This window comes from Typha angustifolia, chromosome 11, assembly GCF_048772165.1.
Source record: "Typha angustifolia cultivar Huaian chromosome 11, ASM4877216v1, whole genome shotgun sequence".
In the NCBI taxonomy this organism is placed as follows: domain Eukaryota; kingdom Viridiplantae; phylum Streptophyta; class Magnoliopsida; order Poales; family Typhaceae; genus Typha; species Typha angustifolia.
The window spans coordinates 337,057-362,478 of NC_133249.1; the positions used below are offsets into that span (position 1 = coordinate 337,057).

Genomic DNA, 25,422 nt, shown 5'->3' on the forward strand with positions numbered 1-25,422 from the left:
AATCACCAAGGTAAGTAACTGAGAAATTGCAACAGATTCTGAAGGAAAAACTTTTCTCATTTGAGCAAAAAATAAGGTTACAGGACTTCTATGAAGTCGAGGAAAGGATAACTGCACAAACCATTAGCACATTCTAAATACAAAGTCAGTAGTGGTAGGGATCAAAAGAAAAACGACTTGATTAAGTATCAGCTTCTATTCAGTTCCAACTATATCTAAGCAGCTAAAGAATCAAGCTCCAGCAATGGTGTTATCTGAATCCAATCGAACTCGGTCTTCCAATATTCGACCTTTGCTTGCTCTGAAGCCAATTTGAAGGAAAATCAAAGTCCTACAAAGAAATATCATCCACTACCACTAAAACCTGTTTCAAATCTTTGTTCAGCTCCACGTTCACTCGAGCTTCCTGTTGACAAGCCTCTCCCTCTATCCCAAAATTGCTCACCTCTACCTGTTCTCAGAGGGCCCGAGCTTGAATACCTTCGGAAAGAACCAGAGACATCCCTCGTAAATCTTGCTGATGCACTGAGCATATCGGACACAGATAGCACCCTACCTAGCTCTCCATCCAAACCTGTACTGATCCTTATCTCCATGTCCTCTCGATGTGACTCTTCTCGGCTGCCACTTTCTGATCCTTTATTCTCGTTGCCCTCATTGCACACCAGTTTTAAGGCTTGAACAACCTCACCCATAAATGGGCGTTGATCAACTTCAGGCTGAACACACATAGAAGCAATGGCTGCCACTTTAGCCACGCTGTCAAATGGAACAGCAGTGCCGAAAGATGGATCTATAATCATCTCCAAATCATCCTTATTTGTGAGAAATGAACGAGCCCAAGTGACTAGAATTTCTTGCCCTGGAGGCCGCAACATATCTACTGGTTTCCGCCCGGTGAGGAGCTCGAGAAGGACAACACCATAACTGTAAACATCGCTCTTGACAAGAAGATGCCCTGTCATTGCATATTCAGGAGCAACATAGCTAAGAAAAGAAAAGTGTGACTAGGTCAGTCAAAACATCAAAATAATCAATAAGGAGCAAGAGAAGAATCATGTTTTGAATACATACCCAAAAGTCCCCATAACACGGGTTGAAATGTGCTCATTTCCCTCTCCAAGAGCTGCTCTGGCAAGGCCAAAATCAGAAACTTTAGGAGTGAAGTCATGCTCCAACAAGATGTTGCTGGACTTGAAATCACGATGTATAACACGAGGACTCGAGTCTTCGTGCAGATAAGCTAGAGCCCGAGCTGCACCAAGTGCAATCTTAAGCCTGGCATCCCAATCAAGTGGAGCAGTTTCCTTGTCAGGTCCTGATAAGAAATCACTATCAAATTAGCTTGGAGAAGAAGCTGGCAATTAGCAAAATATTTATAACAAAAAAGATGTGAAGTCCACAGCCAGAAATTGGTGAATTAAACCACTGATGACCTACAGTCCAAACACCAAAAGTTCCCAAAACTAAAAGATTTTGACTTACTGAAAACATGGATAGAATGACAAATTTTTATGACGAAAACCAAGCCCATTGAAAAGAAGTTGATCTATCGTTTTTACTTCAGGACCAAGGAGAATCCAGCTTGCAGTTGAGTGCTCTCTTAAATGGAAGCATTTTTTAGCAGCAGTCAAAAAGGAATTATTGTATTATAAACAAAAGTTTTAATGGCAATAAAGTACCAGGGTCTAGTTCCTACCATACAGATGAGATTCCACGCTGCCGTTTGGAACAAGTTCATAGACCAGACAGCGGATATGTTCCTCTGTGCATATACCTATCAACTTAACCAAGTTTCTGTGATGCAAACGGCTCAGCATCTCAACCTCTGCCAAGAATTCTCGGCCACCCTGCCGATCATCCCTTTTAAGAACCTTTATTGCCACCTGTTTTCCGTGCTCAAGAATACCTTCATACACACGTCCAAAACCACCTTCACCAATTACTTTGGAATCATCAAATTTGTTTGTAGCTCTTTCCATTTCAGTCAGGCTAAATGTTTTTGCTGTTCCTGTATATGTTGCAATGCTTGAATTGAAGGATGCTGATGCTGAACTAGGCCTGCTTCCAGAAACCACGGCTGCAGCGCCTGTAAATTTTGTGACAGAATTAGAAAAAAAATTGTCATCAAAGAGTTCAGCAATTTAAGGGTTGGTAATGCAGCTCATGCTGTGCTTTCTATTATGTTATCAAACAAGACATTGAGACCCTGAAACCGTAGCTGGAAAAGAAATTTACTGCAAAGAGTTCAAACACCACTTTTTACAATATCTCTAATGGCACTTTAAGATCTAGCATCGATAAGCAGATAATATTTCCTTTTTGCATGGAAAAGAAAAGGAAGACCAAATGGACTCCATGTGTCTGTGGAATCTCCACATTTATGCAAGATTAAATATAGCCAACGCATGATTAGAATATCTCTACCTGATGCCTTCGCCAATGGTAGAGCTGGTGAAGGCAGTTTGGAATGATTTCTAAAATTCACCAGTATAAACCATGCAGCTCCAACTGACAGAACCAATGCAAAAATTGCTGACAGAAGAATAATTACTACTATGCCACTCTGTTTTTCTTTTCCTTTTCTCACGTCAGCAGCAAAAGGATGCAAGGATGAGTTGTTACCAAATGCCCCATCATCGCCAGTTAGGTATCCGGGTGGTGTAGGTGGTGAAGGCGGAAGGCCTGCATAGTTGACAATATTCAGGAATTGACAAGAAAAATAGGAATTTTGTACTTTTGTAAATGTTTTCTCAAAAGATTAGTACAGAACTTCCTCTCTGACCTGGGTAGAGAACATATAGTACATCACAATCCCCAAAATATAAGGGGTTTATGAAAACCTGTTTGTGCCAAAACTTCTGATAAACCAAAATTGCCATGGTAGGGGCAAACTCTTTTTCTAGTGGCACGAGATCAATGAGGACAATTGTCTTCTCAGGCTCCTCATTGGCAGAATTTGCTCCCATTATGCGGACCTGACTCTGTTTCATGAGTACTCCAGATGCAATTTCTCGGGCAAGCTCAGAGACTAAAGGAAAGAACGTGTACAGTGCAACACTTAGACGAAGCCCAACTTTTATTGGCCGCACACAAGTACACGTTGATCCTGGAAGGCTATTTGTCAGAGGATCTGTGCACGGTAATTGCATACAATCTGCACATAAACCAAAACTATATAGAGAGAGCACTTATATAATGAGAAATAGACTTGAAGAATGAAATCAATTTTTCGGTATTCCCATATTTTTGCTATTTATAATCAGAATATTCAAAATTTAAGGGGAAAAGAAAAAAAGACATGCTACTCCCTTCATACCGAGATTAGGAGGTGGTGGTGGTAATCCAAGAATTGCTTTTGGTGATGGTGCTCTGGCCTTATTTGAGGCAGACCCATAGGGAGGGAGCACAGGTGATAGAATGGGCCCTGTCAACATGAGAATGATGTATCAGGAATTAAGATGAATACCTCCACAAAACATTATAAAATAAGGAAAGCTTTAGAGTTTATACGCTTATTTTGTGTTGATGGCAATGACATTGATGGAGAAGGAGAATGGACTCCTTTAGTATTTCCTGAATGAGATGGAGCCTGGGAAACTGAAGGGCCTATTAAGAGGAGACGTTCAGAATTTAGAAAGAATATATTTGTAAATTGTTTTACAAGTTACTACCTTGAACATAGGGTGGCAGAGCATCACGCTTTTGCCTGTTCTTAGGAGACACTCCTGGAGCTTGTGATGAAGCTAGAGACAGTAATACAACCTTTGATTAACTCATAAAAGGGAGCTAGAACTTATCACAAACTGTCAATGAGATATCTAAGTATCTAACCAGGAGAAAATGACGGTAAAGGAGATGGATCGGATGGAGCATAAGCAGGGCTTCTTTTTCCTTTTCCCCCTTTCGTCCGGTGAAATGAAACTGCTGGAGCAGGTGAAGGTGTACGAAGTGTTCTTGCAGGAGATAAGCGGGGTGAACTGAAAGGCACTCGTGTAGCTTCTGCCGGATTCTGAGCTTTATGTGGAGCAGGGCTTACCACAGGGAAAGAACCTGCATGGAAACACAGTTTGCCTATCACTACTGCTGATTTCTCATCATAATGTTTTGACTGACAATAACATACCTGTCACATGTGAAGAATTTGCAGGAGATAAATGGCTGGGCATTTCCTTTGGAGATGACGGTGCAGCAACTGGAGCGTTAGATGTCTTCACATGGATGACAGGAGAAATAGTTGGTGGTTTAGAAGGCCCTGCATATCATATATTATTATCATGACAGCATTATCAACACAAAGGAAGTAAGTCAAGATTTCTCAGAAAGAAGCATACCTTCAAAAGATGATTCGTAAGCTGGAGATAAATGGGAAGAATGTTTGTCTGGAGGCGCAGCATCTGGTATCCCAAACCTATCCCCATTGATTGCAGGAGAAGTATTTGATGTTGGAGAGATAGCAGGCGCTGCCATTTTATGTTACGAGATCTGCACAGTCAGAAAAGAAGAGGAAGCCATAGACTTGGTCTGCTGAAGTTTAATACCTTTTGGATGTGCATTTTCCTTTGGAGATAATGCTTGGTGCAACTTCTTTGGAGATGCAGCAATTGGCATCCCATACTTATGCCTATCAATAGCTGGAGAAATGTCTGATGTTGGAGAAAGAGCATCGCCTGCAATGGTCCTATCAAACCATCAAGTAGGCTATTCAACTTCTTCTACTATGATGTACTAAGGAGAAGAGTACCTCTTGGCTTTGAATTATTTACTGGGAATAAATGGCTAGGGGATTCATTTGGAGATGTAGCAGCTGGTGCACCATCACTATTAATTGGAGAACTAATGGGTATCGGAGGAAATGCTCTACCTGCGACAGCCTTGAGCAATTAAACTTTGAAAGCAGTGGAACTTAGCATGACTGTCAATATTATAGGGCACAAGCATATTGCTGCTGAAATGCTTACTCTGGAAATTGCTACTATCCTGAGCAAATGGTGTCATAGGTGGAGCGGTAACAGAAACAGCTGGAAGAGTTGCAGGAGGCTGAAGTGGAAGAGATGGTGAAACTGGTGAAGAAATCAAAATGAGATAAGGCAATTGTTGACAGATGATCAAATGATTATATTATTACTAGTCATGCCTTTTGTATGCGGTGTTATGACTGAAGGATTACTATGAGGTGCTTCCCCATGAGAAGAGCCAGGCACTCTGTTTCCAGTCCGTGCAGATGGAGAAATCATATAGGAAGGAGAAACATCACGGCCTGCAACATTGATCAAATTCATTCTGAACTTATTGAATTGACATTTAAGATTACCAAGTAATAGAGGAAAAGAATTTACCTATCCAACTAGGAACGCTTGGCACTGGACTTTGCACAGATGGAGATACTATTCTTGCTGGTTTCTTTTTAATACGATCAGGTGGAGCAGCAGGCAGCATTGATGGTATTACAGCTTGGACACTTGGCGATAGTTCAGCACTGGGAGCCAATCCAGTAGGAGGATAATGAACAGGTCCTAATATATAGCATTAAACTTAATCCAGTTCTCCTAGATTTCAAGGAAATTTTTTTCTGCATCACAAAATTAACTAAGATTACCTTTAGAGTTCATTATTGGACTAGGTGCATATCCATCTTGTGGTTTTGTAAGATATGTTGGACTGGATGCTCTCCCTTTGATATGAGGAAGTACAGGGGATATGTCCGGAGAAGGCAATATATCAAACCCTGCATGGGATCCCAAAATATTATATCGTCCCTCTACAAGGAGCCCGAAATAAGTGGAGAACTGATTTTAAGGACAAACCAAAGATCCTTGCTGGTGGAAGAAATGATGGAGCCAGAATTTTTGATTGATGGAATATCATATTCATGTCATTTGTTGGAGTCCCAGATGTTACAGATAGCAGAGTTCTTCGAGGAAACGAAGGTAAATGTGTTGTTTTCTGAGACGCTGCTGGAGAACATGAAAAGTTATTAGTACTATTATAATCTCAGTTCATATTATACCACACAAAAAAAAAAAAAACTGAGCCTGGGCATGATTTTTAACCAGTGCCAAAACAGGGATACTGAATCAACCATTTCTCACTACTTAATGGAGTTGAGAGTACATAATATAGCCTAGCTCGGATGTATCACAGCCTAGTTACAGTGAATAATATCTTATCCCTGTCCGTAGTTGTAGCTCATGAAATCAAAAGATAAATACAAAAAATTTCTACTATACATGGAGAAAATTTGTAGGTAATTGTGCACTCTTAGTGATAGAAATTAGAAGGTGAAGTTGAGGCATTTAATATAACCTTAACTACCATGAATTTCATTTTCTAATCAAATAACAATGTCAACGGATCAATCACATATAACGAAATTATCCACATTGGTTTCGCAAGCTTAAATATGGTAGGTGAGGCTTGCTCCTCTGATCCAAGAGATCATGGGTTCAATTGCTTCCTTGGACACCACGTAGGCTTGAGCCTTATGCGAACAAACAACAAAAGCATTCATCTATATCACTTAGAAATGAAATTATCAGAAGGTTCGTGCTTATCATTGAGATCGCAATCTGAACTAATTTCTTTCAAAAACAAATGAGACGAGGCATACAATATGATTCTCAATTCTAACATCTACCCAAACAGTCATCAATAGTCAACAATCTTAGCATGTAATTGCATAGCAAACACGAAGCGAGTTGAACAAAATCAAGCTATCAACTTTTGCCTACCTTTAGGATGACGGATCGTCAAAAGGAGCAGCAAGATGCCAAGAACACATAGGCAAGGAATCTTCCACCCCCGCCGCCCCATCTTACTGACTTCCTCTCGCTAAGAGAAACCAAGAGGCGAGTATTTTACTACCTATTCATGAAATCCACCCTCTATCCTTTCCTCCACCCCAACTTAACCGTATCAGATGAGCCAAAGAACCCGGAAAAGATGGCAAACGACGCACCCACAAAGAATAAGACATGGGCAAGCGCTAAAGGAGACAAATTTAAGCAAATCCATGTCCGCAAAGATCGATTGATGTCCAGAAACAGAAGCGAACAACCAACAGATCATCAAAACTGGTGAAAATAAGAGTACCCATAAGAGCTACCATGGTGATGAAGCTCTCAAGGGGGAGAGAGAGAGAGAGAGAGAGAGAGAGAGGTTGGCAGAGAGACGGGGACAGTAGTATAGGTAGCGTTTCACTGCAGTATTTTGATTAGGAAGAAAAGATTCGTAGAGGAATAAATAAATGGAGGTGTGAAGTGCAAAAGAAATTAAATAGAGACTAGTTGTTGGGATTTGCGAGGTTTAATTTGCAACTATTCTGACATTGGTTTCTTTCGTTTGCGTGCAACTTGGGCTGAGTTTGAAAACGGAAAGTGATGTTTGGTTAGAGGCCAATACAGCGTAGTATAAGTATTACGACGAATATATATATATATTTTTAAAATCCCTCCTAGTTCTAACTAGTTTTTTTTTTAAAAAAAATAAATAAATAAATTAAAACTCGATCCTTATTTTCTGAAATATTTAATTTCAAATCGCACCCATGTAGTATATCCTAATAATAATAATAAATCACTCCTTCCAGGTGGTAATAGAAAACATACTTAAATAATTCTACCTACTTAAACAGGCCCAACTCCCAAGATCCAAGGACAGGATGGTTCATCAGTTATGTGTTCGGTGGAGTTACATAAAAGTTTGAGGTGGACGGTTAACAGTACACAAAGCTCACAAGATTACCCTCTCAATAATCCCTCTTATCTATCTACTAACCTTTTAAAGATCCGATCCTTCATCGTGTGGTTGGTGGATTTGAGTTCTTTTTTTAACTCTTTTTTTCTCTCCTCAACTTTCTAGTGCGTTCTAATCGTGAGTCAGCGTGTAAATCACGTGGCGGATGAGCTCTAGTAAAAATAAAAATATATTTCACTTTTTATTACACACCTGTAACCGACGCGTGCGTTGATATAAATATTTTAATCCGACGCTCGTAAAAAAATCCAATTCCACCACCTCTGATCTTATCTTTAACACGATGAGGATGAAAAATATATATAAATTCTTCGGTCAGAATGGGGTTGGTCTCTCCCCCCCCTCATTATGAGTGTGCGAAATAATGTGGGCCACCGTCGGTGAGCTTTCGAGCACTCACTCATACCATGCTTTGTGTCACTATCGAAAGTACCCGAAAAGGCCTACCTCCTGCTTTCCTAATTAGTAGTGCGATCAAACCACTAACAAATTGCACTATTGGTACCGGCATTCTGACTCGAACTCCTTAATCCTAAGCTCCCCAATTATTTATTTATTTTATTTATTTTTATTGAGAAATCTTTCACTGTCTCCGAATCCAGTTAAACTCATCCGACCATTGTTATGTATTGTTCTTGATTTTGACGGACACTGGGATTGGTTTCCAAAAATATTTTGGCGTCCTCTTCATCTGAGGAAGTAGGAATAATTTATGTACTAGACGAATTATATAAAGTAGAGATTCTGATGCTCTTTTCGTGTGGACCATTTCTTTGTTTTGACTTGCAAGGGAGGGAACAAAGAGGACGAGTGTTCCTTATCAAATTGCATTGGAGATCACGCCCACTAATGAGCAAGTGGAAACTTGAGGTATCCATGTGTACCTGCACCTAATCCTATGATTAGCTAACAAATTTAGGTTCCAGTTCCCATGACATAGCTCGCATTATAAAAGCTTATGTTTTACTCTCAAAATAGCGCTAAGCTAATCTAAGGTTAATACAGTGATTAAGATCTCATGGGCTCGGATGCAGAGAGAGTTCGATTCGGGCCAGGCTTTGAGTTTAATATTGGGTTAGGCCCAGGAGTCCGATAATATTAATAGCGGGTGCGGAGGTAACATTATTTTAACCCTCATTGAACCCGACCCGTTACCAGCCCTAGACTTCGGAGTGAAGAGTGGCAGACGCGTCGCTCTACTTCGTCTCCCGCCCATGGCTTCTCCTCCTCCTCCTCCTCGAATCCTCCTCTGCGGCGATGTCGTTGGCCGTCTCCGCCACCTATTCAAACGAGTCAACGCGGTCTCTCTTCTCTCTCTCTTTATATATCTATTGGGATTTTTAGTCTAATGGAGTCGGAACCCTAATCGTTCTTCCTAAATCTGTTCTTCTTCAGGTGAACCAATCTACCGGACCATTCGATGCGCTACTCTGCGTCGGGCAGTTCTTCCCTGACACTTCGGACCGCCTCGACGAGCTCTCCGAGTTCCTCGAGGGACGCGCGGCCGTTCCGATTCCGACTTACTTCACCGGCGACTACGGCATCGGCGCACCGCGCTTCCTCTCCCCGGCCGCCAAGCTCGCCGCCTCCCGCGGATTCAAGACCGATGGGATCGAGGTCTGCCCTAATCTCTATTGGTTGAAGGGCAGCGGCAAGTTCGCACTGAAAGGTCTTCCTCTCTACCTCATTATGCGTCTTGGGTAGCCTAATTTACTAAATAGTCCGTTCTTTTGTCATATTTAGTCTTAGGATTCGATCATTGCAGGGTTGTCGGTGGTGTATTTATCCGGGAAGAGTTCGAGTGGATTGGATGGGAGTGGTGGGTACAATGTGGATGATGTAGACGCTCTGCGAGCTCTCGCAGAAGAGCCGGGGATAGTAGATTTGTTCTTGAGATATCCTTTTGCATCAACCCTCGAAGGGGGGGGAAAAAGAAAGAAATAATTTTGATCATTGTTATTACTGTTGTTTTTTGTTTCCTTGACTAATTGCTACTAATGAATGGCCACTTGGGTTGGCAAATGGAGCTAATACTTCTGAAGCTCCGGCTGAAGTTATGGATCCTTCAGGGTGTAATCCTATCATAGCAGAGTTAGCTGCAGAGATTAAGCCCCGGTGAGCTGTTCAAACTTTCATGTCAATGTATCTTTTTCCCATGTTATTCCCCTGAGCAATAGTTTTGGTTATGATTAGTATTTTCTATATCCAACAATGGTCTTAACTGACTAAATTTCTTAATGAAATAAAATTGAAGCTCATAAATTTGGAGAGATTTATTCTTATCTGAATTCTTGGGTCATTGCTATGACCCCTTTGGCCAACAATGGAGGACGTATGGAGCGATGAATATTAGATAAAGGGTTTCACTGCAATGAGGAGGCAGGCATAGAATTGTGAGAAGGAGAAGGATGTCGATATGATCCAATTCTGTGTCATTCAGACTGTGCCAGTTGGCACAGCATTTCATGCCCATCTGGGTTTGTTCTTTTGATTATATTTACAGAGACATCTTTACTAGATATCCATGTACTGCTACTTGCTCTCCTCATATGCCATATATAATCACCTATATCTGATAGGAGGACAGTGGATGACAATGTTGAAATGATATGCGGTTGTTCTTCTGCACAGGTATCACATAGCAGGTACCAAAGGCATATTTTATGCACGTGAACCTTATTCTAACAGCGAGGCTGCACATGTAACCCGTTTTATTGGACTGGCTACAGTAGGAAACAAAGATAAGCAGGTGCATCTTATTTATTTATTTACACAAGTAAATATTCGTATAGGTTTGTTATTTTGTGTATATACACATAGATCCGCACGAAAAACTGTTTGTATCTGTACTCATGCATGCATGTCAATTCTTCTGCTTTGTGTATTATCCTTTGATGGCCATAGCTGTTGATGCAAAAGAGTACCTATGTGTTACAATTACTTGAACAACTTATCATGTGGCATAAGTATAAAATAAGTTTTAAATGTAACTTTGTTTTGGTAATCATGTTCCGAGATTCTCTTTTGCTTGATATTGCTTAGGCATTAATATGACTATTGCTGTATCTTACATGCTTCCCAGAGATTTATTCATGCCCTTTCTCCTACTCCAGCATCTACAATGTCAACATCAGAGATTTGCACAAGGCCACCAAACACCACCTTGTCACCATATAAGGATTTAGCAAAAATGGCTCATGTCGGGGAAGCCACCAAAAGATCGGCCACTGGTGATGACGCACAGTATTGGCGTTACGATGTTTCACAAAAACGACAAAGGCAAGGTGGAGCAGATGGGCAAAAATTGTGCTTCAGTTTTACCTCCTCAGGATCTTGTTCTCGAGGGGATAAGTGCCACTTTAGACATGAGGCTGATGCTAGGGAGCATTATCTAAAAAATGTTTGTTTCGATTTTCTCAACAAAGGAAAATGTGAAAGGGGTCCTGATTGCAAATTTGTTCACAGCCTTTCTGAGGATGGAGCTAGTTTATCAAGGGATTCAAGATCTCAAAGGCTAGTAGAGTACTCTGTGATCTCTATTTTTCTCTTCACTTGTTTTGCACCTGACGCTTTGGTACTTTATTTTGCACAATTTTAAGCATGTATATTGGTAACATGGTTCTTCTCATGAATTTAGATTATACCTTTATTGGTGATGCTCTTTCAGAGATTGATTTAATCATATTTTCATATTGTTCAGTGATCAAAGGCGTTCTGGAAGAAATTGTTGGTTCTGCTTATCAAGCCCAAATGTTGAGTCACATCTCATACTCAGTATAGGAGAAAGTTACTATTGTGCACTTGCTAAGGGTCCACTTGTCCAAAACCATGTATTGTTGCTGCCAATTGAGCACTGTCCAAATACCCTTATGATGTCCTCTGAATCAGAAGCAGAACTTGGAATGTACAAACAGGCTCTTAGTACATATTTCAAGAACCAAAGTAAAGCAGTTGTATACTTTGAGTGGGTTTTTCAACACAGTCCTCATGCTAACCTTCAGGTAGGAATGATTTTGCCTTGTTGAAATTAGGACTTTATATTGACATATCATATGTAATCTATTTATATATTTTCCTGTTTACTCTTATATCATTTAACACAGGTTCCTGACCATTGTGTGTGTCTGTGTGTCTGTGTGTCTGTGTCTGTGTCTGTGTCTGTGTCTGTGTCTGTGTCTGCGTGTGTTATACATGTGCTTTCAACAGTTTCAAAAGTTCAAGGCTGATATGTGTGAACGCACTTTGTATTTATGTATGTCTATAGTGCTAAGATTCTCTTCATTCTTACATGTGAATACTGAGCATGATCTAAGTCGATTGCTGAGTTTATAATTCGGTTGGTATTGCTGGTGTATGTTGCAAAATTTCCCTCTCTTTGAACAGTATTCTTATTTACTGTTGTTCAGGTTATTCCTATTCCATCATCTAAAGCATCCAGTGTCCAAAAGATTTTCAATTTAGCTGCCAAGAGATTAGGATTTGAATTTTCCGTGCTGAACGCAGGTTAGCTTTTCACAATATCAATAATACTTGACAAAATGTTGTTTTTTAATTTGCAATAACTAATGATCCTTTTATTCACAGATGAAGATTCTACTCAAGGTAGAAAACTGTTGAGATCTCAGTACAATGGCAAATCAAATTTGTTTTATGTCGAAGTTCCTGAAGGTAAAATACTCCTGCATACTGTTGATGACAACGAGAAGTTTCCAGTCCAATTTGGGCGCGAGGTATGTTATAGATCCGCTCTTGTTTCTCATTGTATTTAATTGTCATAGAAACCATCAACTTGTTTGTAATTTTTAGGTGCAATGTGTGTTCTTGCTTTTGTGCTTAACTCTTGCTGCCTGGTTTGAAAACTTGCAGGTCTTGGCGGGCTTGTCAAATATGCCAGATCGAGCTGATTGGAGAAATTGCAAGGTTAGCAAGGAAGAAGAAGTTCAAATGGTGGAAGCTTTCAAGCAAGGATTTGGGGAATTTGATCCAGCTCGATAATCACAGACAAGCATTGCTTTCTTACTGATGGTTTATGTGATGATACTCTCGGGGACACTAATTAAGCATAATGATGCATCAGTATCAATGTTCTTACACACGAGAAACTCTGCATCTGGGGTCAGACATGCTGCTGTAGCATGGGCCGGTAATTATTATAGCTGGTTGTTTTGATTGATGAGTAATTATTTTCATGATCTGTACTGTGTATTGACTGCTGATGCAGATGCTGCAGCAAGCTCCAATCCCTGGTATGACCGGATTAAAGGGATAGTTGTATATTTTTGTAGTCCAATATTGAAAGATGGAGTTAATTAGAATGTTATTGACCAACAGATGGAGTTAATAAATTCTTTCCATTAGTAAAAATTTATCTTTTGGACGGTGTGATGGTTTGTATGCTAAATCTGAATCCAAAATGACAAATTTAATCAAACGATCAATTATTCACTAGCAAACTGATGCAGCTCGTCATCTAACAACAATAAACCTATAAACGTGTTGAATATTACTGCATGTCTGGCGTACGTTGGTTATATAGGGATAGGGTAGGGGAGACAAACAAAAACTAGGCATGCATGGGATAATTCCACGGGTGCTCTGGAATTTGAAATTTTGACTCTTTCCGCCATCGCACGACAGTAACAGACCACAACATGCAATCCACACACGTGTGATAACAGTCCCAACAACCCAAGAAAGGAAATAGAAATAGGAAGAGAAAAAAGAAATGGAAGAGAAAAAGAAACATACCCCTCTCCCTCTCTCCTCCGACGAATCCGTAATGCCACGATCTCACGTATGACTGTTTCCTTTATCGGATCCGGATCTTCTTTAATCGTCTATCTCTCTCCCCCTTCCTCTTTTAGCTCGTCCCCCTTCCTACGAGCCAGCCGAGCGCGCAGCGATCGATAACTCCCCCCAACGAAGGCCCGCCGGAACCGCAGGCCCACCAACCTCGCCCCATCGCCCAATCAAACATGAACTCAAGCATGGCCACTACAACTACCACCACCTCCTCCTCCTCCTCCCCTCATATCATTTCCACCACCACCACCACCACCATTTCCCCCTCCAATCCAGTTCCTCGAAGGTCTTCCTCTTCCAATTCCTCCTCCTCGTCTTCCTCCTCGACATCCCAGACTACGACCCAGGCTTGTGCCGTGTGCAAGTACCAACGCCGCAAGTGCAACCCGGATTGCCCACTCGCCCCTTACTTCCCCGCCGACCAGCAGCGCCAGTTCCTCAATGCGCACCGTCTCTTCGGCGTCCGAAACATCCTCAACATCATCAAGCCCCTTGAGCCCGTGCAGCGCGCCGAAGCCATGCGGTCCATCATCTTCCAGTCTAACGCCCGCGCGTATGACCCCGTTGGTGGATGCTATCGTATCATCCTCGAGCTCGAGCGACAGCTAGAACTCGGCTACGCCGAACTGGCATACGTGCAGCACCAGCTCTCCATCTGTCGTGCACAGGCGCATGCAGCATTGAATCCCGGTGGTGCATCGGATCTTGACAGCACCAGCTCCGCTCTCCTCCTTGCGAGCAGTGATGATGTCGTCGTCGATGCCATGTACAGCGACCAGCAAACCAATTCCGTTCTTCCATTGCATGACAACCCGCAGCAACACCAGCAATACTATGACTATTTCTATTATCAAGGCACAGACGGCGATGACGCGAACAATAACAACAACAACAACAATTGCAACAGCGATAACAACAGCATTAACAACAACAACAATGACAATTGCAATAATATTGGGATGGATATTGAGGCGTCCGACTCGTCCATGTTAGGTCTCCAACTGCAACAACACTGCAAGGTGGAAGAGGAGGATGACATGAAGCCTCTCGTCGATGTATTCGAAGTGAGGCAGGCTCTTGAGATGGGAGACGACGACGACGACGAACAGTCGAAGAATGCCGGAGCTCCGGTAGAATCTTTGCATTGCAGGTTAGGTTTAGGGTTCTCTTCCTTCTGATGTGGTTATTATTTAATCATCCATTAATATAGAATTTAGGACTGCCATGGGACTTCTTATTGTTTTTGTACAACGAGGTTGGAGATGATCATTCTGTTGATCGATCATAAATGGAGTTATTGTACTATAACTGGTATCTTAAATCATAAGATTGCCTGCAAATTATTCAACAATCCTTTTATTTGTTATTCATTTATTAGTGTTATTTGCAAACCTGATTTCAGTTTCGGATTTTTTGAATTCTTTTAAGTATGATTTCATTTTTATCCTCGGACTATGTAATGGCACAAGAATTACTAAAAAAACCTCATGCCATAGATGAAATCGAGAAAATGACTAAATTACCCCTTAATTTGAAAAGATGGGATAATTAAGTGGCTTAGATAATATAATATACATTTTTTCAAATTACTTCATTGCACTCCTCTCTTCCCTCTATCCCGTGTACCTCGCCATCAAACTATCGTCCACCTTCGCCGCCCCCACCCTTGCTTCTTCTGCACCCCTTCGCCTCTCTTTCTCTCCTCTCTATGCTTCTTTTGTTTCTTTTGAGAGGTAGTGGTACAAGTAGTGCGGGATTTGGAGTTAATTTACAAGCAGGATTTGGTGGCGGCGGCGGAGAAGGAGTCAGTGGTGGAAGTGGTCATGGATGAGAATTTGGAGGTGGAGGTGGTGTAGGTAGAGTTTAGAGTTAGGGGTGGTGGATGTTTCCATGGTGGTGGACTCGGAGGTGGAGATGGAAGTGGTGGAGGATTTAGCGCTAGTGAAGGAATAGGTGGTGTTGGTGCTGTAGGAGGGGAGTAAGAGGAGGATTGGTGGCGATGGTAGAGGAGTAGATGGTGTAAGGTGGTCATGAAGGAGGGTATGGTGGTGGGCTCGAGGTGGAGGTGGAAGTAGTGGAGGATTTGGAGCTGGTGGCGGTGGTGGTGTTATAGGAGGAAGAGTAGGAGGAGGAGGATTTGGTGATGGCGGTGCCAGTTGGTGGTCGAAGGTGGTTATGGAAGAGGGTTCAAAGCAAGAGGTGGTATAGGTAGGGGGTGGAGTTGGGGGTGGTGTTGGTAGACTCAGAGATGGTGTAGGAAGGAGGATTTGATGGTGGCGATGGAGGAGTAGTCGGTGGTGGAAGTGGTGTAGGTAGGGGGTGGAGTTGGAAGTGGTGGTGGTGGTGGTGGTGGTGGACTCAGAGGTGGAGGTGGACTCAGAGGTGGAGGTGGAAGTGGTGGAAGATTTGGAGCTGGTGGAGGAGTATGCGATGGTGGTGCTACAGAAGGAGGAGTAGTATGAGGAGGATGATCTGGTGGTGGCGATGGTAGAGGAGTCGACGGTGGAAGTGGTCATGGAGGAGGGTTTGGAACTGGAGGTGATGTTGGGGGTTGTGGAGGTTTCGGTTGTGGCGACGGAGAAGTCAATGGTGGAAGGGGTCATGGAGGAGGATGTGGTGTCAGTGGAGTTGGTGGTGGTGGTGCAAGAGGGGATGGAGGAAGAGGAAAATGATCTAGCAGCTACGGCAATGGTGGTGGAAGTGGGCAGGGTTGAGGGTTTAATGGCGAAGGCGGTGTAGGAGGAAGTGTGGACGATGGTGGTCTGGGTGGAGGGGTCAGTGACGGTGTTAGAAGAGAATTTGGTGTTTGATAAAGAGTATTTTTATTATCTTGACTTAGCTAAGAGGCATTTTTATTATATTACATGACAACTTATTGTCGGAATATGTAACAGAACTCTACAGAAGGAATTTAAAGAGTCACAATTATGTACCAAAATAAAATTTAAAGGGTCATTAAAAAAATAATAGTTTAAGAAGTGAAAAATAGAATTATAATTTTTTAATTGTTAAGCTATAAGTAACTTATAGAGTGAGAATAATTTTAGTAGGATCACTGTCTTCTTGATATGCTAATGTTAATTTTGTTATTCCTATCACATTTTGAGGATATCGAGTCTGCCTAATAAAAGTTGGATATCTTTCCCATTATTTTATTTCCTTTTTCGCTTATTTATTTAAACAAATCACAGATTGGGAAGACATACATAGCAGAACTAATTATGCTTTTCCTACTAAGCAAGTTTAAATCCTGTTGCATAATCCAAGATTGGGAAGACCAAATTAGCACCAGAATTAAGGCTTGCTCAGCATCAGCTCAAAGCATAAATATAACATTTGATAATATTTATATATGTATTAATATACATTATATATAAATATATCTATGATATGATTGAATTAGTTATCTCGTTGGCCCACATAAATTTCAAAGTAAGAAATAATAAATTTAGATATATTAATTATAATAATCTTAATTACTCAAAAAAATTTATTTTTTATTTTCTATATTTTATATTTGTTAAATGATTGGTGTATTTAAAAAATTATATTTTTTATTTTTCTTATTAAACACTTTTATATAACTTATTCTATTATTTTGTTTTTTTTTAAATTTTGATTATTTTAAATTGAACATGATATAATTTAAGTTTGCAATGATTAATAATAATTTAAAACAGTAATTGACCTTACTATTTTTCTTTACTAAGGATAATAATGTAATTTATTTAGTCATCACATATATAATTTTGTATAAATCAAATAATATATTAAAATTATAATATAAGATAAATTCTCTCTTGAAATAAGCCTAGGGATGACTTATTCCTCTTATTTGATAGTATAAGTATCCTAAGTTTAATAAAATTCTCTCCAACAAACTGAGCATCCTCCTCTTGCTCTTTATCCTTTGACCTCTGATGGCCCCTCCTCCTTCTCCACTAACATCAGTCTCGTGATCCTTTTCCTCATTCAACTCCTCGTCCTCGTCCTTCTTCGTCTCCTCCTCTTTCATCAGCAAGTCGCCTCCATTTCCTCCTCTTTCTTCGATAAGTTGTCGCCTCCTACTTTTTTTTTTGGTAAGTTGCTATCTCCTAATGCGCTTTCTTTTCCTCCGATTAAGCTCTAACTAAACTTGAGTTGAATTGAGTCAAATCCAAATATTAAACTCAACTAGTTTAATATTAAAATTAATTTCAAGCTAAGCTCAACTAGTTTACACCCCTAAGGCTGACCATCGATTAAATCTAATCAGTGCTATCTCCGTCAAGCATTGAGTGGTCATATTTTTAGAAATTTCTTAAAAATTTATGTAGCACAGTAAGTGATTTACACCCCTATAATAACACAAGGCAAATTATAACTATTTTACCTCTCACCAAGTTTAATTAAAAAAATATATTTTTATAGAATTAGCATTGATAATTTTTAAACTATCATAATTATCATTACATTTTTTAAAAATATTAGAACTGCTATTAGATATTTTTTTGACTCGTTTAAAATTGTCATTTAGTTATTTTTTATAAAATATTTCTAATAGATTCTTATTAAATTTAGCAAACATATCTAAATGACTAGCATAGCCTCCATTATAAAGTAATTTTTTTTAATAATGTTTATATCACATAAAATAAAATATGTTTCATTGTATTGGGTATGATATTGGATAACTCGTAAACTATTTAAAATAATTTAGGCAAGAGTAAAATATTCTTTTTAATTTCTTTCGTTGTATTGCAGTCGTGATTAATTAAATTTAACTAAATGATTTGATGATAATTATGATATTTAGAAGAATGAAGTGGCAATTATGAAATTTAAAGAATTTAGGTGGCAATTATGTAAAAGTCTTCAAATGTGATCGATTAAAATCAGTAGAAAAGAAAAAGAAAAAGAAAAAGAAAAGAGAAAAAGGAGAGACTGATGAATGATGATTACAAGGGCCCTAGAAGTGAGTTATTTAGTTGGGCCATTGAATGGCCCATTAATAAACCCATTACGTAGGTAATTTAACGCACAAAAAGCTTCCTAGTCCTGGCCCAGTAAACCGACACCTGCCTGTAGTGTACGTCCATTATACTGCAGTCTGTCTAGTCCAAGTTCAAAAAGTTGGGAAGTCCCGACTCGGTAGTTCCTCCGCAAGGCAAGCTTAAGCTAGCCGAGTAGAGAGAGCGAGAGAGAGGAGAGATGAGGGAGAGAGGTGGGAGAACGACGGTGGACGAGAGGTACACGCAGTGGAAATCCCTCGTTCCCGTCCTCTACGACTGGCTCGCGAATCACAACCTCGTCTGGCCTTCTCTCTCTTGCCGGTAACTCTTCTGCCTCCTCCTCGTCCTTTCTAGGGTTTTAGCCACGGTTCCATCGGAAGTAAGCAAGCATTTCTACGGTTTTTGGCGATGCTAGCTTCGCCTTTGTCCAAAAGGGAGCTCACCCTGGTGTTCGCTTACTCGATTTCTAGGGTTTTAGCCAGGATTTTTGTTTTTGTCGGTCGATAAGTTTTTAGGGTTTTAGTGCTTGATATGCATTTGGTTTACTTGTTGTTGCTTTTGGAAAAGGTGGGGTCCGCAGCTTGAGCAGGCGACGTACAAGAATCGCCAGCGTCTGTACCTCTCAGAGCAGGTAACCCACCTTACTCTTCAGGATCCTCCACTGTTGTTTGTTGAGAAAACTTTGGCTTAGAAGACTGCTTAGTATGAAATGATTCGGTTTGCTTGTAGAAATGTACGGAAATCTAAGTTTTTTGTTGTTGTTGTTGGAAAAAAGGAAAAGGTAAAGTCGTCCGTGATGACACGGCGGTTTAATTTGTCCGTGAAGGGGGAAGACCCTTCCATAATTCACAGACCACGTGACTTGTTCCGTGCACCAAAATTTGATGGATATTTGTTAAGGAAAATTAAATAGAGATGCATTTGTGGAAATACATTTTATACATAACTTGCTCATGATTTTGGACAAGATACATTTATTTTATACAGGGCTTCACTGATATTTTTCTTTTTACATAACCATGCTATCTCCAATAATTTGAATCCCTCCACTCCTATTGGGTTTGGAACCGGACTAAATTATTGCCATTGTGAATGGTTTTAAGAATTATTTACATGTTCTGCTCTCATATGTGTCTTGATCATCTCTTCTATAAATTTCTTCACTTTTGATGGTAGATGTGACCTTCAAAATGAGATAATTTTTGGTTGCATTATACCTACTTAAGAAACACTTGATCCACTAACAGATGTGTCTTATGCACATATTTGATATTCATCATGCTGCTACAACCTTTTAAAGTTTCTTATTGTTAAATTTGAAAGGCAACTAACCTCGGAATAACTCCATTTTTTTTTTTTGGGGTACTCTCTCCAGACTGATGGTAGTGTTCCCAATACTCTTGTTATAGCAAATTGTGAAGTTGTCAAACCAAGAGTTGCAGCTGCAGAGCATATATCTCAGGTTATAAAAATTAACTACCTTTTTGTCCTATCTCCTGAGTTATCTTTTGCTTCAAACATCATGTTACTCAAAATCTGTGATGCATTTTATTACATCTTTCTGGAAATTGCTGTCTATTAGGATATCTACACTATTGTGGTGGACTGATTAGATGTTAATTGTATTTAGCAAACTTGGTGGAACTAGTCAGATGTTACTTTTTCTTTTTGAGCTTCCTGAAACTAGTTCAGTGTTGAGTTTTTCTTAGTGAATTTGCTGTGTATGGTGACATCTAAATATCATGGTGGTAACATAAAACTTGGTTTAATATATTGCAGTTCAATGAAGAAGCACGATCTCCTTTTGTGAAGAAGTACAAAACTATTATACATCCTGGAGAGGTATGGCATTATAATTTCTTCATTTTCCTTCTTGTTGTAGGTGTTGTTCCCTCCCCCCACTAAAAGCTATCTGTTCAATTGCAAGACTGTTCTAATCCCTTAATGACTGATGGCGGGCTGTCACTAATTAAGAAAATAAAGTGCCTGCCCAGCTGTTTATGCTCTAGGATATTTTTTCATTATGAAACCTGATCTATGGGCAGATGTAGCTTATGCAGACATTTTATCTGGTTGGAGGTAAATCTATAATTTATTTGGCTAAGTTTATTCTGGGGCCCTGATGGTATTATACATGGCTGTTGGCTGATTAAATGTTTCTTTCTTCTTTAGTTGTGTACTCCTTAGTTCCTCTTTTGGTTTGTAAGTTTTGTCTACTTTCACAAGTTGACTCGGTCACTTGCTCGGTACTCTTTTATTTGCTAATAAAAGAACTCGTAGTGAAGTTTGAGGTAGATTTCTTGTGGTAAAGTTTGCAAGTTTCTGATATCTTATGCACTATTTATTTCTTATACTATGCAGGTCAACAGAATCAGGGAGCTTCCTCAAAATAGTAAAATAGTGGCAACACATACTGACAGTCCTGATGTATATCTCTGGCATTTTGCTATTAGTTTTAGCTGCTTGTTTATGTTGAGGATTTGAATAAGGTAGTGATACCTGGTTCATATGGCTGGTATGCAGGTACTTATTTGGGATGTTGAGGCGCAACCCAATCGGCATGCTGTGCTTGGAGCTGCAGAGTCTCGTCCAGATCTGGTTCTTTGCTCCTAAATTACTTCGACTATGCATTTCTGGATGTTATTTGATAAGAATACGATAGTTAATGCTTGTTGCACACAATTTCTTTGTGGAGAATCCGTGCATGAAATAAGATCTTAGTGCCTGATAGTATATATCAAAAGTTTTGGTTAAAATTTTCAATATGAGCCCTGTTACAAAGCTTAAGAATGTTTAATTTATTGCAGATATTGACAGGCCATCAAGAAAATGCAGAGTTTGCTCTTGCCATGTGTCCGACAGAACCATTTGTACTTTCTGGAGGTTCGAAAATTGCATGACAACAAAATACACATCTGTGTATTTATGCTCTCTCCAGTCTTTTCCTGTCTGAGACTTGTCTCTTTTGTTATGTTTGCCTTTTGGATGGAGTATTTAGTGCCATAACATGAATTGTGCTGCTCCAGTGTCAAGGTGTTGATGTGTCAGTTTAGTGAACTATATTGTTTTACTGCAATAATTTAATTGAAATCTTAGATCAGAACACTTTATCTAGGGACTGGCTGATTTTGTGATAAGGTGCTCTAATAATATGCAAAACTAATTTTAGATAGAGCAACATTTTATGCATCCATGTCAAGAGTTGCTATTACATTTTCCGCATGCTTGATTTCTCTGCAAAAGCTCGCCACCATTTGTTATGGATGGTTTATTTGCTGAAAACTTGAACTTCACTATTTAGATTGTAATTTTCTTTCGTCTTTGTAGGTAAGGACAAATCAGTCGTCTTGTGGAGCATACAGGATCATATTTCTTCGATAATGGACTCAGCCTCCAAATCTCCCGGGTCACCTGGGAGCTCAGGCAGTAAGGCTGCTGCAAAATCTGGTAATGAAAAAAGTTCAGACAGTCCTACAATTGGACCTCGAGGTGTGTATCATGGGCATGAGGATACCGTTGAAGATGTGCAATTCTGTCCTTCTAGGTGACTAAGTTGTTACAGTTTTGACTGATCATGTTCTTCAAATAACTATGGATACAGTGCTAGTATTTACTTGATTCCTTGCAATGTGTCCTTTTCTATCATTGTTATATTGTACCTCATTGGATATTTTCCTTGTGGCATCTGCAAGATTATTATTAGTTAGTTTGTCATGAAAAGTTCTTGACTTTGGTCAGTCGTTATCATAATTTGTGATGCACCTTTGCGTTTCAAATTCTGTTTCTGATATTCTGTTCATTGTGTTGTTGTGTAGTCCACAGGAATTCTGTAGCGTGGGTGATGATTCCTGCCTCATTCTTTGGGATGCCCGAGTTGGTACTAGTCCTGTTGTCAAGGTTTTGTTCTTCACATACATACTGATTCATGAAAATTATAATTTATCTAATTGTATAAAGAGCGATATCGTGAATTTTTGGTTAATGTGATTTTATGGCAACAATCATTGTCTCTGTTTCTATTAGAATTATTATGCATTTATTGGCTTCTTTCTTTCTTTAATTCATTCTATTTCTGCACTTTTTAAGCTTTTAAAGTACTGCTTTCTTTGTATCTTCAGGTTGAGAAGGCTCACAGTGCTGATCTTCACTGTGTTGACTGGAATCCCCATGATGATAACCTTATTTTGACTGGGTATTTGATTTGACATTTATTTGTTCTATGATTAGTTGGTCTGGCTGCTCATGAGATTCTATTATCTTCAGGCATTTTGTACTTTTATCCAAAGTGATTTTCATATGGCCTGCTTTCTTGGAAAAAGGGACCTAAATTATACTTATCCTGTTTTCTTATCTTGTCATTGCATCTTCATTCAGATCTGCAGATAATTCTGTCCGTATGTTTGACCGCCGAAATCTAACTACTGATGGTGTTGGATCCCCCATTTTTAAATTTGAAGGCCACAAAGCTGCTGTTCTGTGTGTGCAGGCATGTTAGATACTAAATCTTATAATTTTACCATACTCTTTTAGCTTTTTTTTTAACAAATTCCATATCAGCTGAATAATCAACATTTTTCCCTCTGTAACAATTTCAATATTTCTTCCAGTGGTCTCCTGACAAAACTTCTGTTTTTGGAAGTGCTGCTGAAGATGGTTTTCTAAACGTTTGGGATCATGAAAAGGTATGAGCTTGTCTCACTGGTACATTACAGCAGTCTTGTTAAGGAGTAAACTTATGAACCTCTGTGCACCTGCTGATTAAGAAATCATGCTTATTTGTGTGCGTCCTGGATGAGATTTTAATGAACTATTCTAGATATATCTTGACTAATATGATATATGAATTCATAATAGAATAATTTTCTGAATGAGATTCCAGTTGTGATTCTCTGTGCTGCCCAAGCCTAGATGGCTAACTCTGATTTTTTCTATGTTATTCACTCCGAAACTTCTTTTGGTAGGAGCATGTGTTACATCGAACAGTGGGTCACAAAGACTTTCTATAAATTACTTTTGTGTGAAGTTGGAACATATTCACGTGCGGTCTCTCGTTTCCAGCTTAGTGTTTTTTTTTTTGAATTGCTACATCAAATATGCAATATTCATTGTTCTAAGTTAAGCTCATCTAAATTAGGTGGGGAAGAAGAAGGAACACGTTGGAACAAGGATGCCCAATTCACCGCCAGGTTTATTCTTTCAGCATGCAGGCCACAGGTTTGTGTTATGTTTACATGTGGAAGCTGAGATTTGCATTATGTAAACTGTTTAGCTGCTATCTTTATTTCTTGTTATTCTACGTTGCTGACTGCTCTTCAAGAGCAGGCTATAAAGTATGGGATACTTGTTAGGTCAATTTTGGAAGCAAAGTGAGATCAGCTATCAAATTGTTCCAATTCATTTCGCTTCTTAGATCTGCATAAATTAAATCAGCCAATTCAAGCAGTTTTATTTTCTTTCTTTAGTACTTCCTCTATTTCAATCTTCCTCGATATCATATCTGAACTGTTTTAAGATTGCATTCACCTTAGTTAGAAACATCTGGTATAGTTTTGAACTTTTGATACATCCATCTAGCTATACTCCACTAGAGGAGAATCCAATCAGATTTGTTGATCCAACCAGTCTTTTAGTTCAAAATTTAGTGGCTGATAGGATAATTTTCATATATGTTGAGGCAGTGGGCCAGTTGGTATGAGTAAATAACTTCAACATCTTTTCATGGAATTGTTGGTATCTTTTGTAGACCAGATCAACAGGTCACAATTTTAGATGAAGGGATGATCCTCTTTATGTGACGACATATTTGACTTAATTCATAAGCTATTGCTTATAACCATGTTAATCTTGGTCTTTACATGCTCATGCAGAGATAAAGTTGTAGACTTCCACTGGAATTCATCTGATCCATGGACTATTGTTAGTGTATCTGATGATGGTGAGAGTACTGGCGGCGGCGGCACATTGCAGGTAAATGTTCTTAGATTGATTACTCTACACCTCCCATCCCCACCCCAAATTCTCTGGCATGTACTTTTCTATTAGTTTTGACTTTTTGAATAAGTGAATGTTGCTTTAAACTTTTGGAATTCACTGGAAGAACCCACACTCGAGGGCAGGCTTCCAATTAAAGGGGCCAAAGAAAGGTGGAGAGTGTTAGAAGGCCCAATCTTCTGCCATAATCTAGAGAAGCACATTCTCCCTCAAAATGCATGCTTTTACTATGTTTATTATGTCTCTGTCTGTGTGGACTCATGTTAGCTACTAGATTAAAAGGAGTCCAGACAGAGAACCAATAGATCCAAAACTGCTTTATAGAGTTGGAAAGTATTTTCGTTATTGTGAAATAATCGTTCAGTTAATTCATTTTCTGTTAATTAATGCAGATATGGCGAATGAGCGATTTAATCTATAGACCAGAAGAAGAGGTCATAGCGGAGCTGGAGAAGTTCAAATCCCACTTGACTACATGCGCCCCCAAGACTTAAAATCTTTGCTAGTTCATGGTCTTTGTAAACCTCTATCAGCCTAAGCAGCTGTCAAAACTGTGTGGTGTTCCACCTCCTTTAGAGCTTGCAGATACCTTCAGAGAACCGTGTTTGTGATAGACGGGGTGTTTGCCCCTTGCTTATTAGCTAAATCATTGTTAGTATTTTGACCTTCTAACCACCCACGATTGCTGCTTATTAGCCTGGGTTGATGTTGGAATTATGGCGAAGAAAACCTACTTCAGGTATTTGATCATTAGGTTGTTTCCCTGCTTTAATGATCTCGTCCACGATATCGATCTTCCAATGCTTATTCACGCTTATTCTACGACTGCCATCTCTCTTAGTCTTAGCATAGCATATTTTTGACATTAAGATTATATGAGAGC

The 25,422-nt window shown here is 39.5% G+C and overlaps 4 protein-coding genes across 6 annotated transcripts; 3 read left to right on the forward strand and 1 right to left on the reverse strand.

Annotated features, from left to right (window-relative positions):
- Window positions 1-151: 151 nt before the first annotated feature.
- Window positions 152-7,199, reverse strand: LOC140770087 (receptor-like serine/threonine-protein kinase ALE2). Of its 3 annotated transcripts, none has more exons than XM_073111075.1 (19): window positions 6,732-7,199; window positions 5,808-5,954; window positions 5,600-5,728; window positions 5,340-5,516; window positions 5,138-5,260; window positions 4,962-5,063; window positions 4,745-4,864; window positions 4,542-4,670; window positions 4,335-4,463; window positions 4,127-4,255; window positions 3,835-4,053; window positions 3,675-3,746; window positions 3,514-3,609; window positions 3,320-3,427; window positions 2,786-3,157; window positions 2,428-2,685; window positions 1,700-2,089; window positions 1,075-1,318; window positions 152-987 (listed from the first exon to the last, which is right to left on the reverse strand). In XM_073111075.1, exons 1-19 carry the CDS (start codon window positions 6,811-6,813, stop codon window positions 345-347), a joined length of 3,669 nt encoding a protein of 1,222 aa, XP_072967176.1. In that variant the 5' UTR covers window positions 6,814-7,199; the 3' UTR covers window positions 152-344. The 3 variants fall into 3 exon arrangements, with proteins under 3 accessions (XP_072967176.1, XP_072967175.1, XP_072967177.1); XM_073111074.1 differs by having other exon boundaries at window positions 5,808-5,957; XM_073111076.1 differs by lacking the exons at window positions 5,340-5,516; window positions 5,600-5,728; window positions 5,808-5,954; window positions 6,732-7,199 and having other exon boundaries at window positions 4,962-5,040; window positions 5,138-5,240.
- Window positions 7,200-8,802: 1,603 nt separating this feature from the next.
- LOC140771391 (zinc finger CCCH domain-containing protein 59) lies at window positions 8,803-13,128 on the forward strand. Its single transcript, XM_073112915.1, has 10 exons — window positions 8,803-9,056; window positions 9,151-9,424; window positions 9,521-9,650; window positions 9,751-9,870; window positions 10,387-10,504; window positions 10,838-11,268; window positions 11,456-11,756; window positions 12,162-12,258; window positions 12,340-12,485; window positions 12,622-13,128. Exons 1-10 carry the CDS (start codon window positions 8,970-8,972, stop codon window positions 12,748-12,750), a joined length of 1,833 nt encoding a protein of 610 aa, XP_072969016.1. The 5' UTR covers window positions 8,803-8,969; the 3' UTR covers window positions 12,751-13,128.
- A 419-nt stretch (window positions 13,129-13,547) lies between these two features.
- LOC140771074 (uncharacterized) lies at window positions 13,548-14,900 on the forward strand. Its single transcript, XM_073112453.1, has one exon. The coding sequence runs from the start codon at window positions 13,731-13,733 to the stop codon at window positions 14,733-14,735; it is 1,005 nt and encodes a 334-aa protein (XP_072968554.1). The 5' UTR covers window positions 13,548-13,730; the 3' UTR covers window positions 14,736-14,900.
- Window positions 14,901-18,667: 3,767 nt separating this feature from the next.
- LOC140770196 (WD-40 repeat-containing protein MSI4) lies at window positions 18,668-25,211 on the forward strand. The gene is made up of 15 exons (XM_073111251.1): window positions 18,668-18,869; window positions 19,116-19,179; window positions 19,924-20,010; window positions 20,328-20,390; window positions 20,910-20,975; window positions 21,072-21,146; window positions 21,356-21,431; window positions 21,876-22,092; window positions 22,364-22,445; window positions 22,667-22,740; window positions 22,923-23,034; window positions 23,156-23,230; window positions 23,683-23,762; window positions 24,416-24,515; window positions 24,932-25,211. The coding sequence occupies exons 1-15, from the start codon at window positions 18,748-18,750 to the stop codon at window positions 25,031-25,033; spliced, it is 1,395 nt and encodes a 464-aa protein (XP_072967352.1). The 5' UTR covers window positions 18,668-18,747; the 3' UTR covers window positions 25,034-25,211.
- The last annotated feature ends 211 nt before the right edge of the window (window positions 25,212-25,422 follow it).